This window comes from Amblyomma americanum, chromosome 8 (genome assembly GCF_052857255.1).
Source record: "Amblyomma americanum isolate KBUSLIRL-KWMA chromosome 8, ASM5285725v1, whole genome shotgun sequence".
Lineage (NCBI taxonomy): Eukaryota > Metazoa > Arthropoda > Arachnida > Ixodida > Ixodidae > Amblyomma > Amblyomma americanum.
Genome location: NC_135504.1, coordinates 11,308,109 through 11,332,730, shown reverse-complemented (window position 1 = coordinate 11,332,730; position 24,622 = coordinate 11,308,109). Strand labels below are relative to the sequence as shown.

Sequence of the window (24,622 nt, the reverse complement as noted above, 5' to 3'; positions counted from 1 at the left end):
GCCGCAGAACGATAGGTGGGCGGATGAGATTAAGAAGTTTGCGAGGATACGCTGGATGCAGCTGGCAAAGGACAGTGTAACTGGAGAGATAAGGGAAAGGCCTTTGCCCTGCAGTGGGTGCAGTCAGGATGATGATGATGATGCATATTACTTACGGGGTGGAAAGAAACTCCATCCTTTGAGCGATGAGATGAAGTTGATTATGATATAATATGCCACATTTAGTCGCAATAAGAGGTTTCAATTGTATTCCCTGACTGTGGCATTTTTTTAAAAATGAATTTCTTGCGAGTTTCTTTTTCCGACCTTTGTTAGTAGCAAACGGTTGCGCCGGACATCTTGGATATTGCTGGAGGAGAAATAATAACAGCTTCCCAGAGAAGCATACAGTCCGCTTCTGTATACTACGAAGTAGGATGGCGGAACATTTAGCTGAAGAACGGGCTTTAAAACGAAAATAATGGAGAGCACATATAGAAGTCATGTGGTCATTGAGCGATGTCTTAATTAACATCAAGCTGTCCTGGCGTCCTAACAACCGGCTGGGTGTTTCATTAAAAACGTCTTCTCTGCGCACCCCTTCTATGAGGTCGCAGCACCACTACGCAAGGCGAATGTGGGCTCATATCGCAACCCAATAGACAATGACACCTTGTGGGCAAGTCGTGGCCTCATAAAGTGAATGGGGCAACTAGCCACGATGCCGGCTCGTGGGACAGCATTTTGGGAGTGCATTTCGCAAACATTGTACAGAAAGAAACCGCGAGTTCTCGCAGGTATTGGTGTCATAAAAAGAGTGGGGCAGCCGACGGCGACGCTGCTTTATAAGGCAGCATTATGAGGTCATTACGATAAGACAAACTCTTATCGGCACTGACCTCGACCGGTGTTTGGGAGGAAGAGCACCGGCTTGCAGCTTGACCACACAACACTGACACAGCTTTACAGTCCACGTGCAGACGATTACTAGATTTCTCAGCTGCTTCTGAATCAAGAGAACGAAGCTGATGCCGATGAAGAGCCCGTTTCTTCACTCCTGCTGCGTCGCTAAATAGAAAGGCAAGTGCGGACCAGGCTGATATGACACGTGACAATGTCAGATCGTGTAAAGCTTTACAAGTGACTCCGTGTAACCGTTCTTACTGAGTGTATATGCCGGACTTGTCTTATAACAGAAATCTTGGAAGCATTTCAAACAACAGACCAAGACTTGAACAGCTCTTGGGTTCGAAGTGGGAAACAGTGAATCCACCAGTGACGAAGCACGTTGTCGAGGAAACTCCGGAGAAGTTATTCCTTAGAATTTCACTGTCGTCTGTAGATGCTCTATTAATGTCCGAGAAGTCGCACGTGTTACGAAACCTCTGCACCAAGAAGGAACAGTGATCGATGAATAGAAGAACGGAGATTCGTCGAGGAAACCTGAGAAGGGATTTACAAGGACGCATACTCGACCTGAGGCGCCTTCCAGTTGATATTGGGCACGGAGAGAGCGCTGTATCATTCTGAGGACGCTAGACAGGGTTAACCGGCTGCCGAGAGAGGAAAAGTAAGCTGGCACGTATTTTTCTAGGTACAAGAAAAAACATCTTCCAGAATAGGCAGCTTGATCCGATCAGTGATTATGTATAGCCTATGGAGACATATAGGTACTGTGTGAGGTACTCCACGGTTCAGCCACAGGTTTCTTGCTCAAACTACGACGATTCTCGAAAGGAGCTTGTGGCTGGCAGCAAGTTGAGCGGTGGCTTGTACTTTGTTGGTGGAAGAAGCCATTCGGCGCTATCGCAATCAAGCCTGCCGCAGAGCTTGCTCTAGGGACACCGGACAACGCAGACCTCGTTGGCTTCTGCCTCCAAGGCAGAGGACTTATAGTGTGATTTCTCTGTGGAGAACAGCGCAGCAGATTTAGAGACTTACCGATAACGATAGCTGAGGTAGACGTACGCAGCGATGGACGTCACGAGCGTGATCGGCGACTACGGCAAGTTCCAGAGGAACGTCTACCTCTTCTGCCTGCTCAGAGGGGCCCCCAATGGTCTTCACCTTGTCATCTACAGTTTCTTCCTACCGGCAGTGGAGCACTGGTGCGCTAGGCCTGAAGGCATCGCTGGGAACCTAACTACCGAGCAGTGGAAGGCAATGATGCTGCCCAACTCGTCCTCTGGAGCCGATGCTGCAATGCTTCGATCCAGTCGGTGCCGAACGTTTGACTTCGAGGTTTCTGGGGACGGGCTTCCGGTACTCGGGGACACTCCTGTTCCCTGCCAACGTTGGGAGTACGGCCAGAGCTACTACCGGAGTTCCCTGGTGCAGGAAGTAAGTACATAAAAAAATTCTGATTCTTTTCCACTAGAAAACGAGAGAAAAAAGGAAAGATAAGATGACAGCATATACCTTCCGCTCAAGGTGAGCTAATGTAGCACACTTGCAAGGGCTACTGCGCCTTGATAACACAAAAAGGTTCAGGGAAGCTTCTTATTATAACTATGAGACTTCCGGTAAAAAAACTATCGCACCTGCGGCGAGTGGGCAGGTTAAGATAACACTGCATGTGAATCATGTAGATTATTCATGCAGTGGGACCTTGTGTGCGACCGCGCTTGGATGAGAAGCTTGGTCCAAACGGCCACGATGGCTGGAATGCTCGTTGGAACTCTGCTCTCGTCCCTCGGAGACAGGTAAGTTTTGCGTGTGGTAATTATTTGTATGTTACGAGATCTTAGCAGCCTCGAGTGCCAAGCAGTTTGAAGGACGTTACAAAGACGTATCTTCTAGGGGAGACGAGCAAAGCGTTGCACGGGGAGAATACAGGGGCGTGACGTCGTTACATACTGGCAACCTCTCATAATGTCATGAAGGACATCTCGACGAAATGATGGCACAGTCGATTATGGACATCACAGAAAAATCAACAAACGTTTAAAAAAACGCGGCCGCCAATTCTCCTAGGAGTCCTATCTCATTTCAAGATTCGCTGATGACATTGCCTTACTGAGTCACTCAGGAGGTGAACTGCAAATCATGATGAATGAGTTAGACAGACAGAGCAGTACGGTGTGTCTAAAGATTAACATGCTGAAAACCAAAGTAATGTTCAACAGTCTAGCAAGGGAACAGCAGTTCACAATTGGCAATGAGATGCTGGAAATGTTCAACAGTCTAGCAAGGGAACAGCAGTTCACAATTGGCAATGAGATGCTGGAAGTGGTAGAGGACTTCGTCTACTTAGGGCAGGTAGTGACAGCTGATCCGGATCATGAGAGGGAAATAACTAGAAGGATAAGAATGGGGTGGAGTGCATATGGCACGTTCTCTCATATCATGAATAGCAGGTTGCCAATGTCCCTCAAGAGAAATGTGCACAGCAGCTGTATCTTACCGGTATTCACCTACGGGGCAGAACCGTGGAGGCTAACGAAAAGGGTTCAGCTTAAGTTAAGGACAACACAGCGAGCCGTGGAAAGGAAAATGATAGGTGTAACGTTAAGAGACCGGAAGCGGGCAGAGTGGGTGGGGGAACAAACACGTGTTAATGACATCCTAGTCGAAATCAAGGGCATGTACTGCGAATGCAAGATAACTGCTGGTCCTTAAGGGTGACGGTGTGGATTACAAGAGAGGGCAAGCGTAGCAGGGGGCGGCAGAAGGTTAGGTGGGCGGATGAGATTAGGAAGTTTGCAGAAATAGGGTGGGCGCAGCTGGCAAAAGAGAAGGTTAATTGGAGAGACATGGTAGAGGCCTTTGCCCTGCAGTTTGTATATCCAGGCTGATGATGATAATGGTGACGTAAGAGGTGCTCTACTTTGTATTTCTTTTATCTGTCCCCTATTCTATGAGTCCCAACACCGACTTCGCCTACATGTCGGTATACCTGCAAAAGATTCACTGTACCACGGCACCAGGCACCACCATTCGGGAATTGCACAGCTGTGGGGGATGTGCATCATTTACTTTCAAGGTGCCCACGGTGTCGTGACAAGTTTGAGAAAGGGCAGTGCATACTTAAGGGATAAAATGTACCACTTGACAATGGCGTCCTTTTTATGTATGCAGGCGGTTCTCAAATTGAGCTACGCGCTGTAACTAAACGACGCTTGAACGAAACGAGGACGCTTGACATCTGGGCTAGTGCTGGGAGAAACTTTCCCGTTTTATTTAGAGGCAATCGGAACAGTTGCCGCCATATTGAATGTAGAGCTAATATCGTCTCCAAATTAACACCAGCAAACGCCACAATGTGTTATGACGTCTTGGAATAAGCAAATGCTTAGGCGGAGTTAGGGAGCTTGTAACGAAACTGGCGTTAATGTATTCGACATGTGTAATGCGTTCGCAGCACTTTTAAGAGCTTTAACTAGTGTTTTCGGTTGACTTCAAACCTGTGAAATCATGCAAAAATATCTGCGTTCTTCTCTTTTTCTCTCTTCCTTTTGCTGCATGGTTGCGGTCGACAATGCCAGGCTGGGGCGTCGGCCGATGGTGATAGCTGGCTTCGCGTGCAGTTTCGTAGGCAGCGTGTGTGTGGCGGTGTCTCCGTGGTTCTCACTCCTCCTGGTATCCAGGGGGCTTCTGGGCCTCGGCCTTGGTCTGGCACAGACCGCGTCCTTCTGCCTCTGTGAGTTGAGCAGTTGTTTTCTACTTTATGCCCTGTTTTTCACTTTATCATGATAGGTGGCGTTTGCGGGAAACGCCCTCACGGCAAACTCCCTCAGACATTGGCGCGAAAAAGATGTTAATGTTGATAACATCTATACAGGCAATTGCACTCCTGCCGCAAAGGAAGCTCTAGATGTGAATGTTATGCACACATAAACACTAGCCTAAAACGAAGTGGGACATACATATTGTCAGTGTACTGTAGCTGTAAGAAAAAAGCTTGAACGTTACATACACATCTACATTGCCATAAAATAATGTTGACGACCACAATAAATACTGCCACAGTCTTAAAAGAACTTTCCGACGTTAATGTCACCGACGTTGGCGTAAATGATGTTGGAGATACTCACACAGACAATCGCCACTGTGGGTGTAGAAGAACCTTTCGATGTCAATATTATGCATATATCCTTAGTCAGAAACATAGAAGCTGTAAGGTTTGGTTTTGGACCACGTTGTGCCACCGCTCTTGTAACATCAATACAGCTCCGAAGCTTTTGGAAGACGAGAAGATTAGTTGGCATTGCTTTAGAGAGATTTAGAGTGCTGGCAACGCAAACAAAATAAACCACACGGTCTTGACGCAAACTCGGTGGCCTACTAATTTGTGGCAAAAGTTGCGCGTTAATGTAACATGGGAGCGCAGAGAACCTTCATGCAACTGCAAATGACAAAACACGCCTTTCTCTTGCTCAATTTCTTTGAAAACAGTGTACTTGAAGCATACTCTGGGCATCATTATTAGTTTTCTCGTGTAGTCGTCTTCGTCGGGCCCCTAACGCGGTCGTCTAACAGCTGCACGCAGATACGGGTGTGGATGATAGATAGCGCAGAATGCGCTGTTAAGAGAATTTACAACTCTCTGAATCTTAATGGCGCTAGCGAGAGAACGTTAAAAGGATAACAGACGAGAAAACATCACCAGACGCACCAGAAAACGAAAGGAGATAACTAAAAGGAGAGCCCTGCTTCTACCCTTTGTGCTCCTTTGTGTTAGCGGGCTGCTCTGTTCACGCTGTAATTTTTTATCATAAAGTCTTATCAGCCAGTCAAACAGGCCGTAATTAGGAGGAGGAGGTAATGATAACATAACAAGGAAGCTGCTATGAGACGCTAGGAAGTGTTTTTTGGGCCATAAATGGAGAATGGCAAATAAGAGAGTAAATCAGGAAGTGGTGCACGTGCCGATGAATAATCGGGGCGTGTCACGACGTCGTGACTATAACGAAGCACTAACCCGAGCTACTGCAAATCTTGTTCATTTCTTATTGTGGCCAGTCTTCAACTGCTTGTTATCTTTCTTGATGCAACCCGGGCTACTGGCTCAAGTGAAGGGCGAAGAGAAGCGCTGATGAGGAGAAATAGGTCGACGCGCGATGGGCAAAAATCTAAACAGAAAGAGGCATATCCGTCTTGTAGGATTCCACAAAGAGCGAAACACTTCAGGAGTGCAAACTGCTGGGCTAGTTGGTTCATATTGCATAGAAAAGGAACCAGCGAAAATAGACGCAAGACAAGAACAAAGGAGGCACACACCACAACGCTGGACTTACAACTGATTTATTGCGATGAAGAATTGCTCATTTTAAAAGAAATTTCCTGCCTGCGCACCCCCCTTACAGACAATACACTTTTCGCTGGTTCCTTTTCTATGTAAGCGAAACACTTCTGTGTTTATAAATTCTGCACACCTTCTTGTGAATGCCAGTTGATGACCTGTGGCGCTCAGACTGTAATGCAGATACCAGACTTAGGTACAGCCGCATTCTTTGCACAACTCTGTATCTGCTGGCTATTTGAATTATGAATCAAATGTGACCATTTGCACTTCATCCTTTACAGTGATGGAGGTTATCGGTCCGAAGAAGAGGACTACTACAGCAGTGGCGTTCAGCCTGGGCTTTGCTCTGGGCATCATCCTACTGCCTGGCTTCGCTTGGTTCCTCCAGGACTGGAGAACGTTGCAAGGCGCCATTACTGTGCCTCTTCTGATCTTCGTAATTTGGTCGTGGTAAGGAAAAAAGAAAATTGAAAATGAAAATTGGTTTTGGGCAACAGGATATGGGCTCCGCCGCGGTGGCTCAGTGGTTAGGGCGCTCGACTACTGATCCGGAGTTCCCGGGTTCAAACTCGACCGCGGCGGCTGCGTTTTTATGGAGGAAAAACGCTAAGGCGCCCGTGTGCTGTGCGATGTCAGTGCACGTTACAGATCCCCAGGTGGTCGAAATTATTCCGGAGCCCTCCGCTACGGCCCCTCTTCCTTCCTTTCTTCTTTCACTCCCTCCTTTATCCTTTCTCTTACGGCGCGGTTCAGGTGTCCAACGATATATGAGACAGATACTGCGCCATTTCCTTTCCCCAAAAACCAATTATTATATAACAGGAAATGGCGCAGTATCTGTCTCACATATCGGTGGACACCTGAACCTCGCCGTAAGGGAAGGGATAAAGGAGGGAGTGAAAGAAGAAAGGAAGAGAGAGGCGCCGTAGTGGAGGGCTCCGGAATAATTTCGACCATCTGGGGATCTTTAACGTGCACTGACATCGCACAGCACACAGGCGCCTTCGCGTTTCGCCTCCATCGAAACGCTGCCGCCGCGGTCGGGTTCGAACCCGGGTACACCGGATCAGTAGAAAGGTTTTTTTGCTGCATGTAAATGATTGCACGAGCATTTATTTCACTCTAATATCGCTTTTACGCGGGAATGTAATACGAATGGTAGATAAGCGATGGTCGCTTAGGTTTACGGAATGTATTGCATGATAGGGCAAACGCCGCTGGGAGGACCAGTCAGGCGGGCGGACGAGATTAAGAAGTTTGCAAGAATATAAGGGGACCGCAGCTTGCGCAAGACCGGTTTTATTGGAGACATGTGAAAGAAGAACTTGCCCTTCATTGGGCGTAGTGAGATTGATGATGATGGTGATGATGATGAAGAAGATGATGATGAAGTGCTCCTTTCGCTGTTCCAACTTAACGCTACTCCGCAGTGTTTAATTATGCTCAGATAAGATATTTGTATATAGTATGCCTGATAGTTTGTAATGCGAGTCGAATAAGAAGAAATCGCACGTTCTGTGTACTAGTCCCTAGTTTCACCTTAAACTTATTCTCTTCTGTACTTCACTCCCTGCTCTAGCTCTCGACCCGCGCCTGGAGGGTACGAAACATAAAGTAAAGAAGAGGGGGGGGGGGTTCTATTACATGGCCCGGCTGACAGTTCGCGACTAGTTATGGAGCGAAACGGCACTTGGAGAAATGGTACATGCATCCCGCAGGTACTTGCCCGAATCTCCGCGTTGGCTGATAGCTACGGGGAAGATGTCTGCTGCCCGAAAGGCGATACTCAAAGCCTGTAAGGACAACGGGCTACGAATTGACGACGTCGATTCCGTGCTTGCACAGCTGAGGAATAAGATCTTACAGGTAGGCAAGAGCCCTGTTTTTGGAAGCCTGCAGAATTCGGTGTTGATAACTTCTTTGCTAGCAACCTCGTGCGTGATTGAGATGCTAAGGTTCAACTGGACGATAAGAAAAGTTGCTAGTTTTATTCAGACTTCTGTTTTTTTTTTCTAAGCACTGTTCGGCTCTCCGCCAGAAAGCGATCTTTTTGTTTACTCTTGAGCTATGATGGCAATGAATTTATTAATATTTCCGGAGCGAGGCATCCCAAATTTCGAAGAAAGAACAAGCCGTTGGTTTGGCTTGAACAGTTCAGTGCGCGGATTGATGAAGCGATGAGAAAATAAAATTGGCAGTGGCTTAACTTGGCTAACCCTGGAATTCAGCGAAAAGCAAGCACGCTTCCTAAGCATCTGAGGCTCGTCCATGGCAGCTCGGCTACACGCTCTCGACAGCCGTTCTTTATATACCCACATGACCACGTGGCTATGACGCGGTATCACATGGTCTTACGACAGCCCCATCGGGTGTCATCACGTGGCTTCACGTCACCCCATCGGATGTTCTTACGTCAAAGGTCAGCCCAAAGGTAATCCAATATCAAAGGTCAAAGGTCAACTTAAGGTTATGGGTTCAAGGGATTGACACCATAACTGTATCAGATATAGTCACACACGGCTAACGTGGCTGGGCTGAAGGTCGTTCAAGGTCATTATCCAGCCTACGCTACGACTGCTTTACCTAGCGTAGTGAAGCTTTTCGTTTCAAAGCGTGAATACTTGCATGGATGGTTAGAGCTCAGGAAATGGCTTGTAGGTGGGAGTTGTAGGTGTGTGCCCGGAGTAGTGGCCGCTTGAAAGTGCTCCGGAATACACGCCTTCCGGGCCCAGGGGTGCAAAGGAGGTGCCCCTATACGCTCCGATACGCCAGGGGTGACGGCGCTTCTCACCGACACATTTATTGTTGAGGTTTCGACCGCAGTGGCGCAAGGAATGGCCCACATTTTTTGAACCATAGCGGCGAGTGTAACGGCTATTTTAGAAGTTCTAAAAACTGATACGGTTTTTACTTACGACCGGCTACAAAATTTTATCAGTAATCAGGCGTCTATCATAAATAGTCAGAAAGTTAACTATTAGAATTTAGTTAATCACTGTACCAGTTAACACAATTCGCCTGTTTTTTGACGTCCGCCAACACGGGCATAACTATGGCGTAAAAAAGCTTCTCTTTACCTCAAAAACCCTATTTTTAATAATTACTGGCGGGCTTCCCTGAAACACGTTTTATATTAGCGTATACTTTGTGGTGCAAGGATCCTTTTCAGCGTTAAATATACAAGTAAGATGCCTATGATTAGTTAATCTGGGCTCACCGTTCCCTGCTTCCTAGCAAGAAGAGGAAGCCAAGAACAGGGCCAGCTGCTTGGACCTTGTCAGGAGCCGGAAGGTGTTCCTCTACACCTGCGCACTGGTATACGCCTCGTGAGTTACCCGATTTTACGCATTTCTACACTGCAGCGCTTACCCTTTATTTTATTGCGTTGGCGGAACAAATGATTTGCATTGAAAAGCTTTCCAGAAGTCACTGCTTAATTGTCTTGGCGCCTTGCCTCAGTAGCAAAACAGGGAACTTGTTTTAAGCCTCACAAAGGGTATGCCATGGGACAAGCTATCTTCAATCCAATAGTTCGAAACATTGTAAGTGGCGAAATTTTTGTTTCACCTCGTTGCCTTGTTTCAGAACAATTATGTTTTGTAGAAGAAGTTTGCTGAATCGTAATCCTCTTTTTAGCATGCCGTTATTTATATTTGTGTCAGCGCGTTTACATTGCACTGCAACTTTTTTATGCTATGCAAACTAGTAACCTGTTTTAGACTCACTTTAAAAACGTAACAGCACACTGAATTTCTCGGAAGTCTTGCCTACTAAAACATTTCTATCTTGAAAACGCACGGCCTCCTTTCGTTCGTATTATGTCACGCAGTTAAAAATGTCACTGCCTAGGCATTTGTTTAGAGAGAGGAAATAAAAAATAAGCATAGAGGGCTTCACTAAAGTTAAAGGGAAGAACCGTGATCTGTGCGCTTCAGTGCCAAAAAAGCAGTGATATTTTCCTCTAGTTGGCGGCAAGCGAAAAGTGAGACGGAAAATAGACGACTGAACAAAAGTACAGACGAATTCGCGCTTCGTCTGTATACTTTCGTTTCTTACTGCCCGTTATGTTTAGTGGGTACTTAGTGCTGTGGGCCGGGACACAATTTTCTTATTTATTTTTTCTTAGTCCCAATATAATCTATGTATTCTTTCACTAGACAGTTATACTTAGTGGTGCGGGGTGGGCCATATTTTGCTTGTTTTTTTTAGTACCAATACAATCTACGTATTCCTTCACTGTCGTCTTGTAACCATTTTGGCGCGATTCTCTGCAAAATGAACAAAATATTGCCTCATTCTTACCTTGGCGCACAGAACACGAGTATAAACAATGTGAGATTAGTTCAAGTTCGACCATAGCCTCCAAGTTCCTAGTAACAGCGTAACAGCAGCTGATATTTAGCGCTCCTTACTTTGGTTATCCAGTTTTGCTATCGTATTGCCGCTACAGAGCGCTTTATTCTCATATAGTTACGATACGCCCGCAAGACATGCCGCTGCAGTTGCAATGCTTTCCGCTGTTTATCTCACTATTAAAACTTGACGTTACTAAATATATTTCCTTTTCTAAAGCAAGATCGACGCGTCACAAACATTCTAATACACTTAACGAGTACCCTTTCCATACTGACTGCTTCAAATACTCATTTTTTCCATTTGCCACTCGTGAATGGAACAGTCTAAACCCTTCAATAACTAGCAGCTCATCGTTAGGAAAGTTCAGCGCTGCTATGGAGAGCTCGGTACTTAATTAGCAAATATTTTTGCGTGTGTGTTTTCTGTGTTGCTAATATTGCTCTATTCTGGTGCCTTTTTAATGTTAACTTTGTTCAAGTATACACAGACTACCAGTATTGTTTTCGGAACTATTGCGATGTAACTTCTGTCATGACGCCTATTGTGAGATTAATTTGCCTAGTTTCGATATGGTTATGATACAGTTCGTTGTATTGTTATTCTGCGTTGTTGTATTTTTGGCTGTATTTTCATAGTTAATTCAAGTGCCTCTGCTTTACCCTTACTATTAGTTGTCTATTTTACGATCTTCACCAAAACGATGTATTTTTTGAACTGTTATTACTAACCCTATTTTGCCTTCCTGCAACAATCCCAAATGGGATTAGCAGTATATATATATATATATATATATATATATATATATATATATATATATATATATATATATATATATATATATATATATATATATATATATATATATTTATATATATATATAAATATATATATATATATAAATAAATAAATACCTGATTATCCTATGTAAATAAAGAACGAGAAAATGGGTAAGAGCATGTAAATAGGATGAATAAGTTGGTTTCCGAACGCTCTCATTTTAAGAGAGCTGGCAGAGACGAGGACACAAAGGACATCGTATACCGGCGTGGTGGTCTTAAGACCACCGCGCCACAATCACAATGGTCACAATGGTTTAAACCATTGTGACTTTGCGCCGCACTGCTAATGGGTGGCGCTGTCTTTTCAGTGCGGCGAGTGGCATGGTCTTCTACGGCCTGCAGCTGTCGGTGACCAACCTAGGTGGCGATCCGTACCTGACTTTCGTGATAGCCGCTGCCGCCGAATTACCCGTGGCGATCCTTTGCTACGCGGCCATCCGCTGGTGTCGGAGGAAGGTTACCATGGTGTCCGTGTACGCCACTGCCGGCGCATGCGCACTGGGCGTGTCCCTCATTGCACCAGGTATGTGCGAACGGGACAACGCTGTCATTGCTATCACTGCATTGCCGTCGTAATTGGTTTGTGCGCTCTTGGTACCGCGTGTACCCGTGTACAGACCGCAGCAAAAGTTTGTGCGTGTGCTCTAGAACAAACTCTTTCTAACGCGGCCTTGTGATCCTTTTACCTATAGATATCTGAAGGTGAAGCATGTACTTGCAGGCATTTCAGGCCAGCAAGTGCATGTACAGCGCGCAATAAATGCTTTCCCGCACACTCGCATTCTGTAAACTTTTGCGGCCGACTGTGCAATTTTACCCCCAAAAGACCCCCAAAAAACCAATCTTCAATTTCACGTGCCAGAGTGGGTGCACTGCCAGGTTTAGTAGTAGTTCAACCGCAACTATTTTTTTCTCTGGACATATGGTAAGGTGATAATTGATAATTAGTTTTTGGGGAAAGGAAATGGCGCAGTATCAGACTCGCATCTCGGCTGACACCTGAACCACGCCGTAAGGGAAGGGAAAAAGGAGGGAGTGAGAGAAGACAGGAAGAAAGAGGTGCCGTAGTGGAGGGCTCCGGAATAATTTCGACCACCTGGGGATCTTTAACGTGCATTGACATCGCACACCACACGGGGGCCTTTTGCGTTTTTCCTCCATAAAAAACGGAGCCGCCGCGGTCGGGTACGAACCCGGGAACTCCGGATCAGTAGTCGAGCGCCCTAACCACTGAGCCACCGCGGCGGGGCTTCCACGCGGCATTAATTCTTTTCTACGCACGCAGATATGGTGGCCCCACGCCAGGGATTCGCCATCGTGGGAAAAATGCTGGCATCTGCCTCGCTCACGTTCATCTGGATCTTTGCTGCCGAGGTGTTTCCGACGCTTTACCGCACCGTAGGCGTCAGCGCCTGCCTCGTCGGCACCCGCGTCGGTTCTTCCACTGCCCCTTTCTTGTTGGAGCTGGTATGCAGCGAAGTGTCATGTTTCTTAATTGCGGAGCCCATCTATACGAAAGCCAGTTGTATGCGTCAAAGATTGCAATTCAGCAGGGAATACGGAGAGCCTCAGATAACTGGTCCCAGTTTGGACATGGTGACTCTGATTGGCTTAGACGAACCACTAGAGTACTTGGTAGAGGCGAAGGAAATTCCTCAGACCTGCATTCCGTATATCGCAGCCTATGCTTGAGATCGGAAGTCATCTACGATGCAGGTCTGAAGCCATCTACGAGATACCGCTCAAGTGTTGGCGTGTCTACATTGGCCAGACAGGCCGTTGTTTCAAACCGAGAGAGAGAGCACAAAGGACTATAAAAACAATGAAAGAGGGAACCTCCCTGATCACTGCAGAGATTGGAAAGATTGCGAACCGGTGCTGGGAGAGGAAAAATTTACCGGTAAAGTAAGAGAGAGAGAGAGAGAGAGAGAGAGAGATTTTTTTAGATGGTCATGTGTAGATCATGTCATTCCATCTTGTTATCGTGTTCCAAAATGTTATCATGCTTTGTTTTGTGAGTAGTAATTCACTGGCTTTTATGCACAGTTATGATCTTTTTCTGTACATATTTTTTCCTGTAGGCTTGTTCTGGCTATGATAACGCACTGATGTTGATAATGTGCTGGCGTATAAAGGTGGTGTTTTCCGCAATAAACTCAGTTGGTAGTAGACGCTGTTTCTGTCTCCGTGCCTTCATGTGTTTGTTCCTTTGCGCCATTCAAATTTGATGAGACCATCTAAACCGCGGATGTTGTGGCTTGCTTGCAAGTTATGACTTCGGCTGTCTCCTTTCTTCTTTGGCTCTTCTTTTTTTCACGCTATTAGTTTTCAGGGATGAAGAATGCAAAGTTTCTGTTTCCCGCAGAGAACCTACCTCACCGACTCTGTGCCCATGGGCGTACTGGCCGGCATCGCCTGTCTCGCATCCCTGCTCATGTTCGTGCTTCCAGAGACGTTCAGGGTAACGCTACCGGACACGATACGCGAATCCAAGCAGCTGGGGAAGTCCAGGTAAGCAGATCGCGAACCGAAACTCCAGAGCAAGTTCAGTCCGAAAAACAAAAATAAATGGAATAAAAAACTGGCGATCATGGCTGGTTTTTTTCTTCTCTGCGGGCCTTACAATTTTTTGACAGTGTATAGACTGTCTATAGAATTTTTGCTACAAAGTCTATAGACTCTCTATATAGACAAACCCTAGATAAGTCTATTGAAAATACAAATCCTATAGACCGTTTATAGACAATCTATAAATTTACGGCCATACACTTTTAGTAGACTTTTGTCTTTAGACAGCCTATAGACTATGAATAGACAAAAACAAATATTTATAGGAAGGCAGTAGTCTATAAGGAGCCTACAGACTGTCAATAGACCATTTTTATACAGGTGCCCAGAAAAGTTTTTGGAACACGATAATTGCAACAAAGCCTAATTAGTGGGCGGCCTAAGAATGCAGGCATGAAGCAAAGTGTGCGCTTTGTTGTTCCCAGTGCGACCTGCACAACGCATCCCTGAGTGCCTGGCTGTTCTTCTAGACAGCGAAGAAATCGATGGTTTTCGTGATTTCGGTGTTCCGAAAACTTCTGTGGGCACCTGCACGTATGTGTCCCTGTCCTGGCAGTCGTGTTGCCATAGATAGTATCATAGCCTCTTTCGCACGATTGTCCTTTTCTGCGCTTGATGACGCTGCTCGTGGTACTAGAGGTTCAGAAAGAGCGCTCCACGCCCCGGCTTCTACAGAGGGAGTAATGCTTGCTCGTTATGTTTTGCAGGACGGTGGAGAAGCAGGGCCCTTCTAACGACACGACGGAGGAGGCCAAACTGCGACTTCCACTGGCCGAAGTGGCGTGCGTGGCTGATGGCGTCGACGTGAAGCACGGTGTCCCCTGAGAGCTCGGGTTTTTGGAAGCGCGTGTTCAGAGTGCTCGTTAAAAGAATCTCGGTCGCCTGCATTGGTGGAGGCAGCTCCTAGGAACGCAGGCACGCTGAAGCAGAAAAGCTTGAGCGTCGCCTGCGTTTCTTCCCTTCCCGCCTTTTTGTTCCGAGCAGAACTCGCCTGACAGGCGCAGACGCACACTTTCCTGCTGCCCGCGCACTTTCTCGATGTTTCTTTTTATTTAATGCTAGTCTATTTCTTCTTCCCGTTTACACCCAGCCACGATTCTTCCAGCATTCTTGGACAAAAATTTTGGATAGTAAAATTCTGTAAGCTACTGTTACGGAAACATCGAAGGTAATGGTCAAGTCTTCCAAGCAGTAGCAAAGAGTTTTCTTTTAAAGGCTTTTTGTCGCTGGTATCGGACAGTTAAGACTGCCACAGCAAACCAATGGGGAACGCTTTTGGCGATAGCAAGAACGTTAATAGCGAAAAAAGGCAAGCCTGCGCACGGGAGATGTGCGGATGTATTGATTGTTGTAGTGAAATACATATGACATATGACAAAATCACAGGGTTGCACTTAAGTCTACTTAAGAGCGCAAATGCGAAAGCCCTTCCCTTTCCGCTCTTTCTCCCTCCATTGTTCACTTTTTTAATTTTTTGGTGTATTTTTAATTTCGGGGTTTATTTTACTTTATTTTTATTTTTCTATCTTTTCGAGTTCTTGATTCTTATTTTACATATTCATTTATTTTACTTTTCGGTCTATATTTTTAATTTCTTGATTTTTTATTTCATTCCATGTATGTTGCTTAAGAACTGTTGGTTCATCAACTTTTACATTTTTGTTTTATTCACCATACAGCTTATGACTGACAGTTCGTGCGGACAATTTCCGTCCACAAACTCCCGCCTACAACTTCTCCCTACAACTTCCGTCTATAGCTTCCGTCCACGTCACTCATGGGCCAAGAAAAGGCGTAAGCCTTTCTTGGCCCATGAGTATTGATGTAGCTAAACCGAGCAGACGTACGAAAGCATGCATGTGGTTAGCCTGGTATCGACACGATTTGACCTACAGTCCTTGCAGATGCGCTGCCATGTTGGCAGCGCACGCGTCAACAACTGCGTCTTCCGGGTCTTCAGAGTGTCGTAGTGGACGAAGCCAGCGCATGGCGTGGAGGAGGCCTGTAGAGGACAAGGAGAGGAGGCGACGGGACGCGCCGGCGCCGGCAGCGGGTCGGACACACCTGATGCCTCGCGCATTAACGCCGTTCGCCGGTAACATGAGATGCCTCGCACCTGCACGGCGCGGCATCATTGAAACGCTTAGTCGCTCTGCTCCCTGTCTCTCCCTCTCTCGTTGCTTCCGCTCTCTCCTTTCGAATACGATTTTGTTTTGTGAAGAATAAAATCAAGTCTGCTCGGAATCTCCACGCTGTCAGCACGTCTCTTTTCATCGTGCAGCGAGGACGAAGCCCTAGCTATAAAACTGGGATGACAGCGTGGAGATTCCGAGCAGACTTGATTTTATTCTTCACAAAACTAAATTTCTGAGGACACTCAAGTCTACTTACGTGCAGGAATGCGAAAGCATGAACTGTCTAGAACGCGGGTTTTGTTCCATTGCGCCTCTAGGCATTGCATGTTTTGTTTTTATTCAATTTTAATTTCTGTTTCTTTTTAAAATTTCTTATTCAGTTATCTATTTTTATTTTTAACTTTGTTATTTTTTTCTTTTTCTACATATTCCTATTTTAACTAATATTTAACTAATTTCTAATTACAAGTTAATGACTAATTACTAATCACTCATTACTTAGTAATTCCTAAGAGTACGAGTTATAGCATGTGCACCATTGATGACGTCATAGTGTGACAGATTTCGCGGACGGACGGACGGACGACGATGAGCCATTAAAGGCTTTCGCCTTGAAAACGAATTCGAAGGGAGAGCATGAGCCCCGCCGCGGTGGCTCAGTGGTTAGGGCGCTCGACTACTGATCCGGAGTTCCCCGGTTCGAACTCGACCGCGGCGGCTGCGTTTTTATGGAGGAAAAACGCATAGGCGCCCGTGTGCTGTGCGATGTCAGTGCACGTTAAAGATCCCCAGGTGGTCGAAATTATTCCGGAGCCCTCCACTACGGCACCTTTCTTCCTTTCTTCTTTCACTCCCTCCCTTATCCCTTCCCTTACGGCGCGGTTCAGGTGTCCAACGATATGTGAGACAGATACTGCGCCATTTCCTTTCCCCAAAAACCAATTATTATTATTAAGGGAGAGCATGGAAACAACGAAGGAGAGAGAGAGAGAGAGGAAGTAGAGCGACTAGGCGTTTTAATGATACCGCGCCACGCAGGTGTGAGGCATCTCAAGTAATCGGCGAGCGGCACGGATGCGCGATGCATCTCGTGTGTCCGACCCACGCCGGCGCCGGCGCGTTCCGTCGCCTCCTCTGCTCGTCATCTGCAAGGACAATAGGCGCATGCGCAGTCCTGGTGGCACATACAGCGAGGAGACAACGCTGCATGAAGCTGGCGCCATTACTTAATGAGCGCACTGGCGACAGAGGTCCCGTGGGGCCATCTACCAGCGCGGCCAGCAACCAGCTCCGGTCGTGCGGGTCGTCCTCAAGCTCAAGCTTCATCTGTTTTCTTGGCTGGGGTTTATCATCATAATCATGATCAGCCTGACTATGATAAGTGCAGGGAGGGCAAAGGCCTCTTTCATGACTCTCTAATTAATATGGAACATGGTACCAGCGCAAGAAACAAGGACGAAGTGAGAAGAAAGACAACACGAACGCCGGCGTTCGTGTTGTCTTTCTTCTCCCTTCGTCCTTGTTTCTTGCGCTGGTACCATGTTCCATAATAATGCAAACCAACTAGCCCAGCTGTCTAACCTTAGTCTCCAATTAACCCTGTCCTTTGCCAGCTGTGGCCACCGTAACCCCGCAAACTTCTTGATCTCATCCGCACACCTAACTTCCTGCCGCCCCCTGCTATGCTTGCCTTCTCTTGGAATCCACTCCGTTACCCTTAATGACCAGAGGTTATCTTGCCTTCGCAGTACATGCCCTTGATTCCGTCTAGGATGTCATTAACACGCGTTTGTTCCCTCACCCACTCTGCCCGCTTCCGGTCTCTTAACGTTACACCTATCATTTTTCTTTCCATGGCTCGCTGCGTTGTCGTTAGATTAAGCTGAACCTTTTTCGTTAGCCCCCACGTTTTTGCCCAGTAGGTGAGTACCGCTAAGATACAGCTGTTGTACATTTTTATCTTGAGGAATATTGGTAAACTGCTTTTCATGATCTGAGAGAACCTGCCATATGCGCTTCACCAAATTGTTATTCTTCCAGTTATTTCCCTCTCGTAGTCCGATCAGCGGTTGCTACCTGCCCTGAGTAGGCGTATTCCCTTCCCACTTCCAGCACCTCGCTATCATTTGTGAACTGCTGTTCCTTTGCTAGACTTGAACATTACTTTGGTTTTCTGCATGTTGATTTTTATCACTTTTTATTGTTTAGTTGTGTTCTTAGTTTACTGGTACAAGAAAATAAAGGGTCCCAGACAAAAGGCGCTTCATTGCTCCTGACTGGGTCCAAGACTCCATACAAACTGTACGCGGAGAAAACTGCGCTGTTCAACAAGATATACAATTCAACTTTTACTCAAATATAGAGCAGAAAAAAAGAAAAAAAAGTGAAAGTAAACAACGGAAGCATATACACAAAGCATACGTATAAAGCAGCAAACAAAGTTTGTTATACTAACAATGCTGACCTCTTACCTGGCGGCACACACACGCAACTACACATAAAGAATGAAACGAAAAAAAAAAGCAAACTGAAACCACCAAATGGATGTCTTAAAAAAGTGCATATTTTATTTCTCAGTTAAAAGAGTAAGTACTGCGTCTCTCATAGCCTGAGTCGCTTTGGGACGTTAAACCCCATAAACCATGAAAGAGTAAGTACCATAAGCCTACAAAAACGTTGTTTTAGTCAAATCACCCTTAAAATCAGCTGCAGTCGAGTGCCGTTCAATTGTTATCTTAAGATCCTTATTGCTATTCGAAAGCATAGGTATTTGATATTTTAGACTTTGTTCACCATAATTTGTTCGCAGCTTCGGACCTCTGCAATTATCGTTCTGAGATTAAAGACATGATTCATTACCATAAACGTTAGTTCGAAATTTTGACGATCCTTTCTTATTTCCGTTTACATGCACGTCGCAAGCTTGCGCTTGTAAGGCTGGTAAACCGCCAATAATCGGTTGCGGTCTCAGAATGACTGCATACTTTTACTATGGCTTAATCCTTCTAGGGCTCTAATTGGCTTTTTTGTGCCATAAATATGTTTTCATATTATGAGCAGTAGTGGCGTCCTTATCAGGAGACAATGATGAATATGAGAATGAATCACTGAAAAGTAAAGAATGGCTCTGAATTTGTTCGGAATTTGATTATTTATTTTCATTAATGCTCCTATTATCCTGGATAGTTTAACTTTGAGGTAATTAATATGCTTATTCCATGATAGGAGCTCAGGAAAAAAAAACACCTAGGAATTTAACATTCTAATTAATATGCTTATTCCATGATAGGAGCTTAGGAAAAAAAAACACCTAGGAATTTAACATTCTAATTCATTTGCAGCAAGTCATTCAGAAAGTTCACGCAGCCAGTTATTTGCATCTATTTCAAGCTTTGATAGGTTAGTGCTAGAAAAGAAAACACTGGTGTCATCGACATACAGGAGTATTTTTTGCGTGCGTGGGATACAGCAGATGTCGTTTATGTAAAAAAGAAAAGGCAGCGGTCCTAAAATGGAACATTGAGGTACACCCGATAATATAGGCTCAAGGGTCGAGGAGATTGCACCGTATATCACACACTGTTTCCTATCTTTTAGGTTGTTTTCTATATGCTAAGTGCGCGTCCTCGTATGACGTAGCTGGGAAGTTTGTTTATTAAGATATGGTGTTTGACGGAATCAATAGCTTTCCTTATATAAAATAAAATTCCAGTTGTTCTTAATTTTTGTTCAATATTTTTTATGAGCCTTTCTTTCACATACAAGAGCGCTAGTTCTGTAGATTTCTTCTTTTGGAGTCCGAACAGGTATGTTGAAATCAACTTGTGTTTATCTAAATAGTCCGAGTCGAAAATAGATAACGCGTTCTAGAACTTTCGAAAAAATACCTAGGACTGATATTGGCCGATAATTGTTGAAATCATCTTTGGCATCACCTTTGTGAATAACACTTACTCGGGTTATTTTGACCTCATCCGGGGACCGTCCGTCCTAAAGCACGAAGTTTCGTACATGACTGAGCGGGCGAGGAGTCGTGGAAGCAACAGATTTAATTGGTTCAGCTTTAATCTCGTCCAGACCTGCTGCGTTATTATTATCCAAGGGGTTAATAGATTCTATAATTTCCAACTCATTCGTAGGCTTTAAGAAAACGCTGTATCTTGCTTGTGTATGAACGTAACCAGTGGGATCACTTGCTCGCGTAGTGAGGCTCTTAAATTTACCGGGAGATAAAAAGTGCTTATCGAATTCATCCGGCAACTCAGTCGTAGTAAGGGTTGCTCCATCGATAGCCAATTCTTCGGGTAAAATATCGACGCTGCATGTACCGCTAACCTCTTTGTAGGCTTTCCAAAATCTGTGCTGATTGTTAATATTGTCAAACTTGCGGAAATAATAGTTATCTTTGGCCTTTCTGATCTTAGAGTTGACTTTATGTTGAAATTTCTTGTGTTCATTGAATTTTAACTATCCTTTGTTTTTGAAAACTCCTCGTATAACTTGTTTCTTTTTTGCATGCTAATATAGTGTGCCGAAGATATCCAAGGCTTTCTTGCCTTTTTATGGTTTTTCCAAATGCAGAGCGGTAAAGCGCGATCATATAGGTCGACCACTATCCTGTAAAAGCGAAAGGAAGAAGATGCTGTGTTACTGCCATTAATGGCCTCAGACCAGTTAGTGTGCCCAATCGGAGATTTAAATGCATCTACTGTTGCTTCGTTAACTTTTCTTAATTGAAACGACGGTTAAGATACGCGCCAAGATGAACGGCATTCCAAGACACAAAAAAATAGGCAAATGGTCGCTTACATCAATCGCTAAAACACCGGAATGAAGGTTTTCTTGTGTATATTAGTAAAACAAACATCAATTTCTGTTTCAGTAGACGGTGTGATCCTTGTGGCAGTGTTAATAAGGCTTTAAAATCTATATGATAACATAGCAGAAAGATATTCACATTGAGCATGACTGACAGACAGCAAATCAATGTCTATGTCTGCAATAATCACTGCCTTGAACGCCGATGTACGTACATATATCAGCACATTTTCCGCATGTTTGAGAAAACTGAATATTTCCTGAAGAAGACCTGTAGACAAGTGTGATTACTACATCAGTACATCTAACTGTGCGCATTTCTCAGCCGCATGTTAATAATGAGCACTCGGGTAAAACGGAATATTGCAAACAACATTGAACATAAATAGACACTCCGCCAACCCCGCCTATTTTGCCTATACACTCCCATGTGCTTATAGTCTGGAAAACAATACGCTTCATTTGATGCAGAATACCATGTTTCCGTAAAACATAAGACGTCAAAATACACTGCTTATGAATCGAAGTACAATTCAAGCTGTCCACCCTTACAGCGCAAGCTGCACTCATTCAGGCGGAAGATAGATAATAAACTATGGGTCACTTTGTGGTGATTTACATGGTCATTAAATTCTTGAATTGAATAAGCCATTCCATTCATGATATTCATCCCATCTAGAACCCTTATCCAAGACGGTTTCCTTAACACGGTGTTCATGTTATTTTGTTGAGGTCGTCCTCCGAAGCAATTCTGATCGTGGTTCACCAGACTCTTTCCTGACGAGTATTTCACCATTAGTTTGCCAAGCAAACTGGTATAGTTTCTTTCTTGTGTTCGAGCGCGTGTGAGCTAAGGGGTCTTTTGTTGTAGGCCGTCAGATTCGCATAGAAATGGAGCTTACTGTGGTCTGTGCAGTCTTTAAGTTGTTTTGCTTTGCTTTTCCATTCATACTTCATTTGTTTGGAATTAAAGCCAATGAGAATGGCAGGAGTCTGGTCATCGCGTGTAGGCAACCTATGAATGGCTTCAACATCACATTGTCTTAACTGGTGCACTGCCAGTGATACACTAAATTCATTGATAACAAAAAATAAATCTTCCTTATCCTTTACCGAAATGGCATGTACATTTAGATTCAGCTTCCTTCCATATTGGTCAAGTTGGTTCAAATCCTTCTTCAGTAGTTTAATTTTCTTCATGCGGTTTGCTTGAGCGCTCTATGTTCTCAATCCAATCTTGAAGGTTCGCTATTCTTTTATCCTGTTTGTCTAGTCTGGTTTTAAATTCATCATATTTGTTTGATAATACCTGCACAGACGTATCAGTATCATCAACTCTCTGTTTCATGCCCAATATGGCGTCTAATTTTGCAGCAGGTGGAGTAAATAGCATTAGGTTGCTATTGATAGCTGCAAGCTGTTCTTCCACACTACATGTCATTTTTTCCTCATCATTTTCAGGGCTCACAGCATTCCTAGTCTCAAGCGTTGCACATGTGGTGCATTTCCATTCGCTTTTAGCTTCAGTACTCATGCATTTGTAGGCTTTAACAAGAACGCCTGCACACTTTTCTACAAGGTGCGAGGACTCGGATTCACAATATTTTAGAAAATTAGTGGTCTCCGTGAATGACTTAGCACATGACTGACAAGAGCTAGCCAACTCAGTGCCCGTGCTAGAGACCCAGACATAGTTACTACCACGGCACAGCACACTGACAGAGGCAACAGCGGCAGAGAAGAAGATAGTATCTAGATTAGCCAAGAATGAAAGTACACCAACCTGCGGAAAGCAAGAATAGTTCTTCAAGCGGGACGTAAAATAAAATCGCCTGCCGTGGCTGCCCCCGGGTACAGAATGATGTTCGCGGTGGGCGGATTCCAGCCATCAAAGTTGCTTAATAAAAATAATTAATAATAATTGGTTTTTTGGGGAAAGGAAATGGCGCAGTATCTGTCTCATATATCTTTGGACACCTGAACCGCGCCGTAAGGGAAGGGTTAAAGGAGGGAGTGAAAGAAGAAAGTAAGAAAGAGGTGCCGTAGTGGAGGGCTCCGGAATAATTTCGACCACCTGGGGATCTTTAACGTGCACTGACATCGCACAGCACACGGGCGCCTTAGCGTTTTTCCTCCATAAAAGCGCAGCCGCCGCGGTCGGGTTCGAACCCGGGAACTCCGGATCAGTAGTCGAGCGCCCTAACCACTGAGCCACCGCGGCGGGGCCAAAGTTGCTTCGAAAATCACGTGCTCAAGACCCGTCCGCCGCTTGGTGTGGTGCTCAAATTCGTTGCTCGATGAGCCGGTCAGTTATGCTCGAAGATGAAACCTTGCATGCGCAGGAACTGTACTGTTTATGTTCGATTCTGAGCAAGTTGGCTTTCGCAGTCTCCTGCTCACGAAGTACGCAGGCCGGGCAGTTGAATCTGCGGAAAACAAGAAGAGTTCTTGAAGCGGGACGTACAATAAAGCTGCCTGCCGCTGCTACCCCAGGTACAGAATTTTAGGACCTACCGGTGTGCTCTGCCTGTCTGACTCATTTATCATCCAGAAGAGCAGCGTGGGCTTGTTGGTGACCCATCTTGAAGTAACAGCGCAAAAAAAAACAACACAGACGGGAAACACTATGTACCTCATCTGTGTTGTTTGGCTGGGATTGAATTGTCTGGCTGGGGTTGGAGCTTGTTAAAGAGTGCTATTCGCAGTAAAAATGGCGTTCATAAAGTCTTTCCCGACGAAAAATGCCTTTGTTCAGAATTGTCCATTATGGTTAGCTCACACAGGAACCCTAGTTGACTTTCCCTTCCTTGTCGTCTCTTTCTGTCCAGCCCCAGAAAATCTGAACAAGCGCTCCTAGTTTGTCTGGCTGCCGCCTTCTACTGCTTGGCGCTGAACATCAAAAATGACCTCGGGTGTTCAGAATGTTTGGTACATCCAATAGATTTCCGATGGTCGTCAAAAGTACTCGCTGTGAGCCCAGGAAGCATTTTATCAGAGAGGATCTGCAGCGTATAGGACGAGTAGGCTATCAGTGTCAACGTCACCTTGCACCGTCTAACCTCACTCTTTACTTTTCTCTCAACTGCAGATCAGAATATTTCCTTTTAGTTACCCAGTTTTCGCCACTGGCAGCCGACAGATGGCGCTAGTTGGCGATGTCCAGGAAAATGGACGTGGTGCTCTAGTGCCCCAAGGATCGAAATCTGAGGCCTACCAGGATGATAAAAAAAAAAAAACTTTGTCCTGTCGCGCGGTGGCCTGCGAAGCTTGATATGTTCGCGCCGCCGCGAGTGCGAATCCCATTAGCAAATATTTATTTGTTTTATTTTCATTTATTAATTTATCTCCGAAGATTGGCAGAGCGGGAGCGAAGCTACCCGTGAAATGGCCATACAGCCTTTACCGAAGCAGATCATAGGTTTTCATTGCTCTGGGCTGAGTGCTTTGCGGGTCAGCCTTATGACTGTGTTAAACTTCGTAGCGAAGATACCGTTGAAGAATAGGGAGCTATTTTCTTTCTACCTCAGAAAATAGATGAGGAGATGAAGGCCTGTGGTTTCTGCGGCAGCAACGTCGACGAATGCCATTGTAGCGCCTGTGGTAATGCGATTCTGACAGGCGCGGGTCCCGTAGGCCATGTTGGCAAAATAGTGCAGTAGCAGTAGCATTTTTGGTTAAACGGC

The 24,622-nt window shown here is 45.2% G+C and overlaps 1 protein-coding gene across 1 annotated transcript; it reads left to right on the top strand.

The window, feature by feature from the left end:
• The first annotated feature begins 907 nt into the window (after positions 1-907).
• LOC144100912 (organic cation transporter protein-like) lies at positions 908-24,161 on the top strand. The gene is made up of 11 exons (XM_077633826.1): positions 908-2,319; positions 2,581-2,681; positions 4,464-4,618; positions 6,505-6,673; positions 7,942-8,089; positions 9,458-9,549; positions 11,727-11,941; positions 12,704-12,885; positions 13,784-13,929; positions 14,694-14,986; positions 23,088-24,161. Exons 1-10 carry the CDS (start codon positions 1,954-1,956, stop codon positions 14,809-14,811), a joined length of 1,692 nt encoding a protein of 563 aa, XP_077489952.1. The 5' UTR covers positions 908-1,953; the 3' UTR covers positions 14,812-14,986; positions 23,088-24,161.
• The last annotated feature ends 461 nt before the right edge of the window (positions 24,162-24,622 follow it).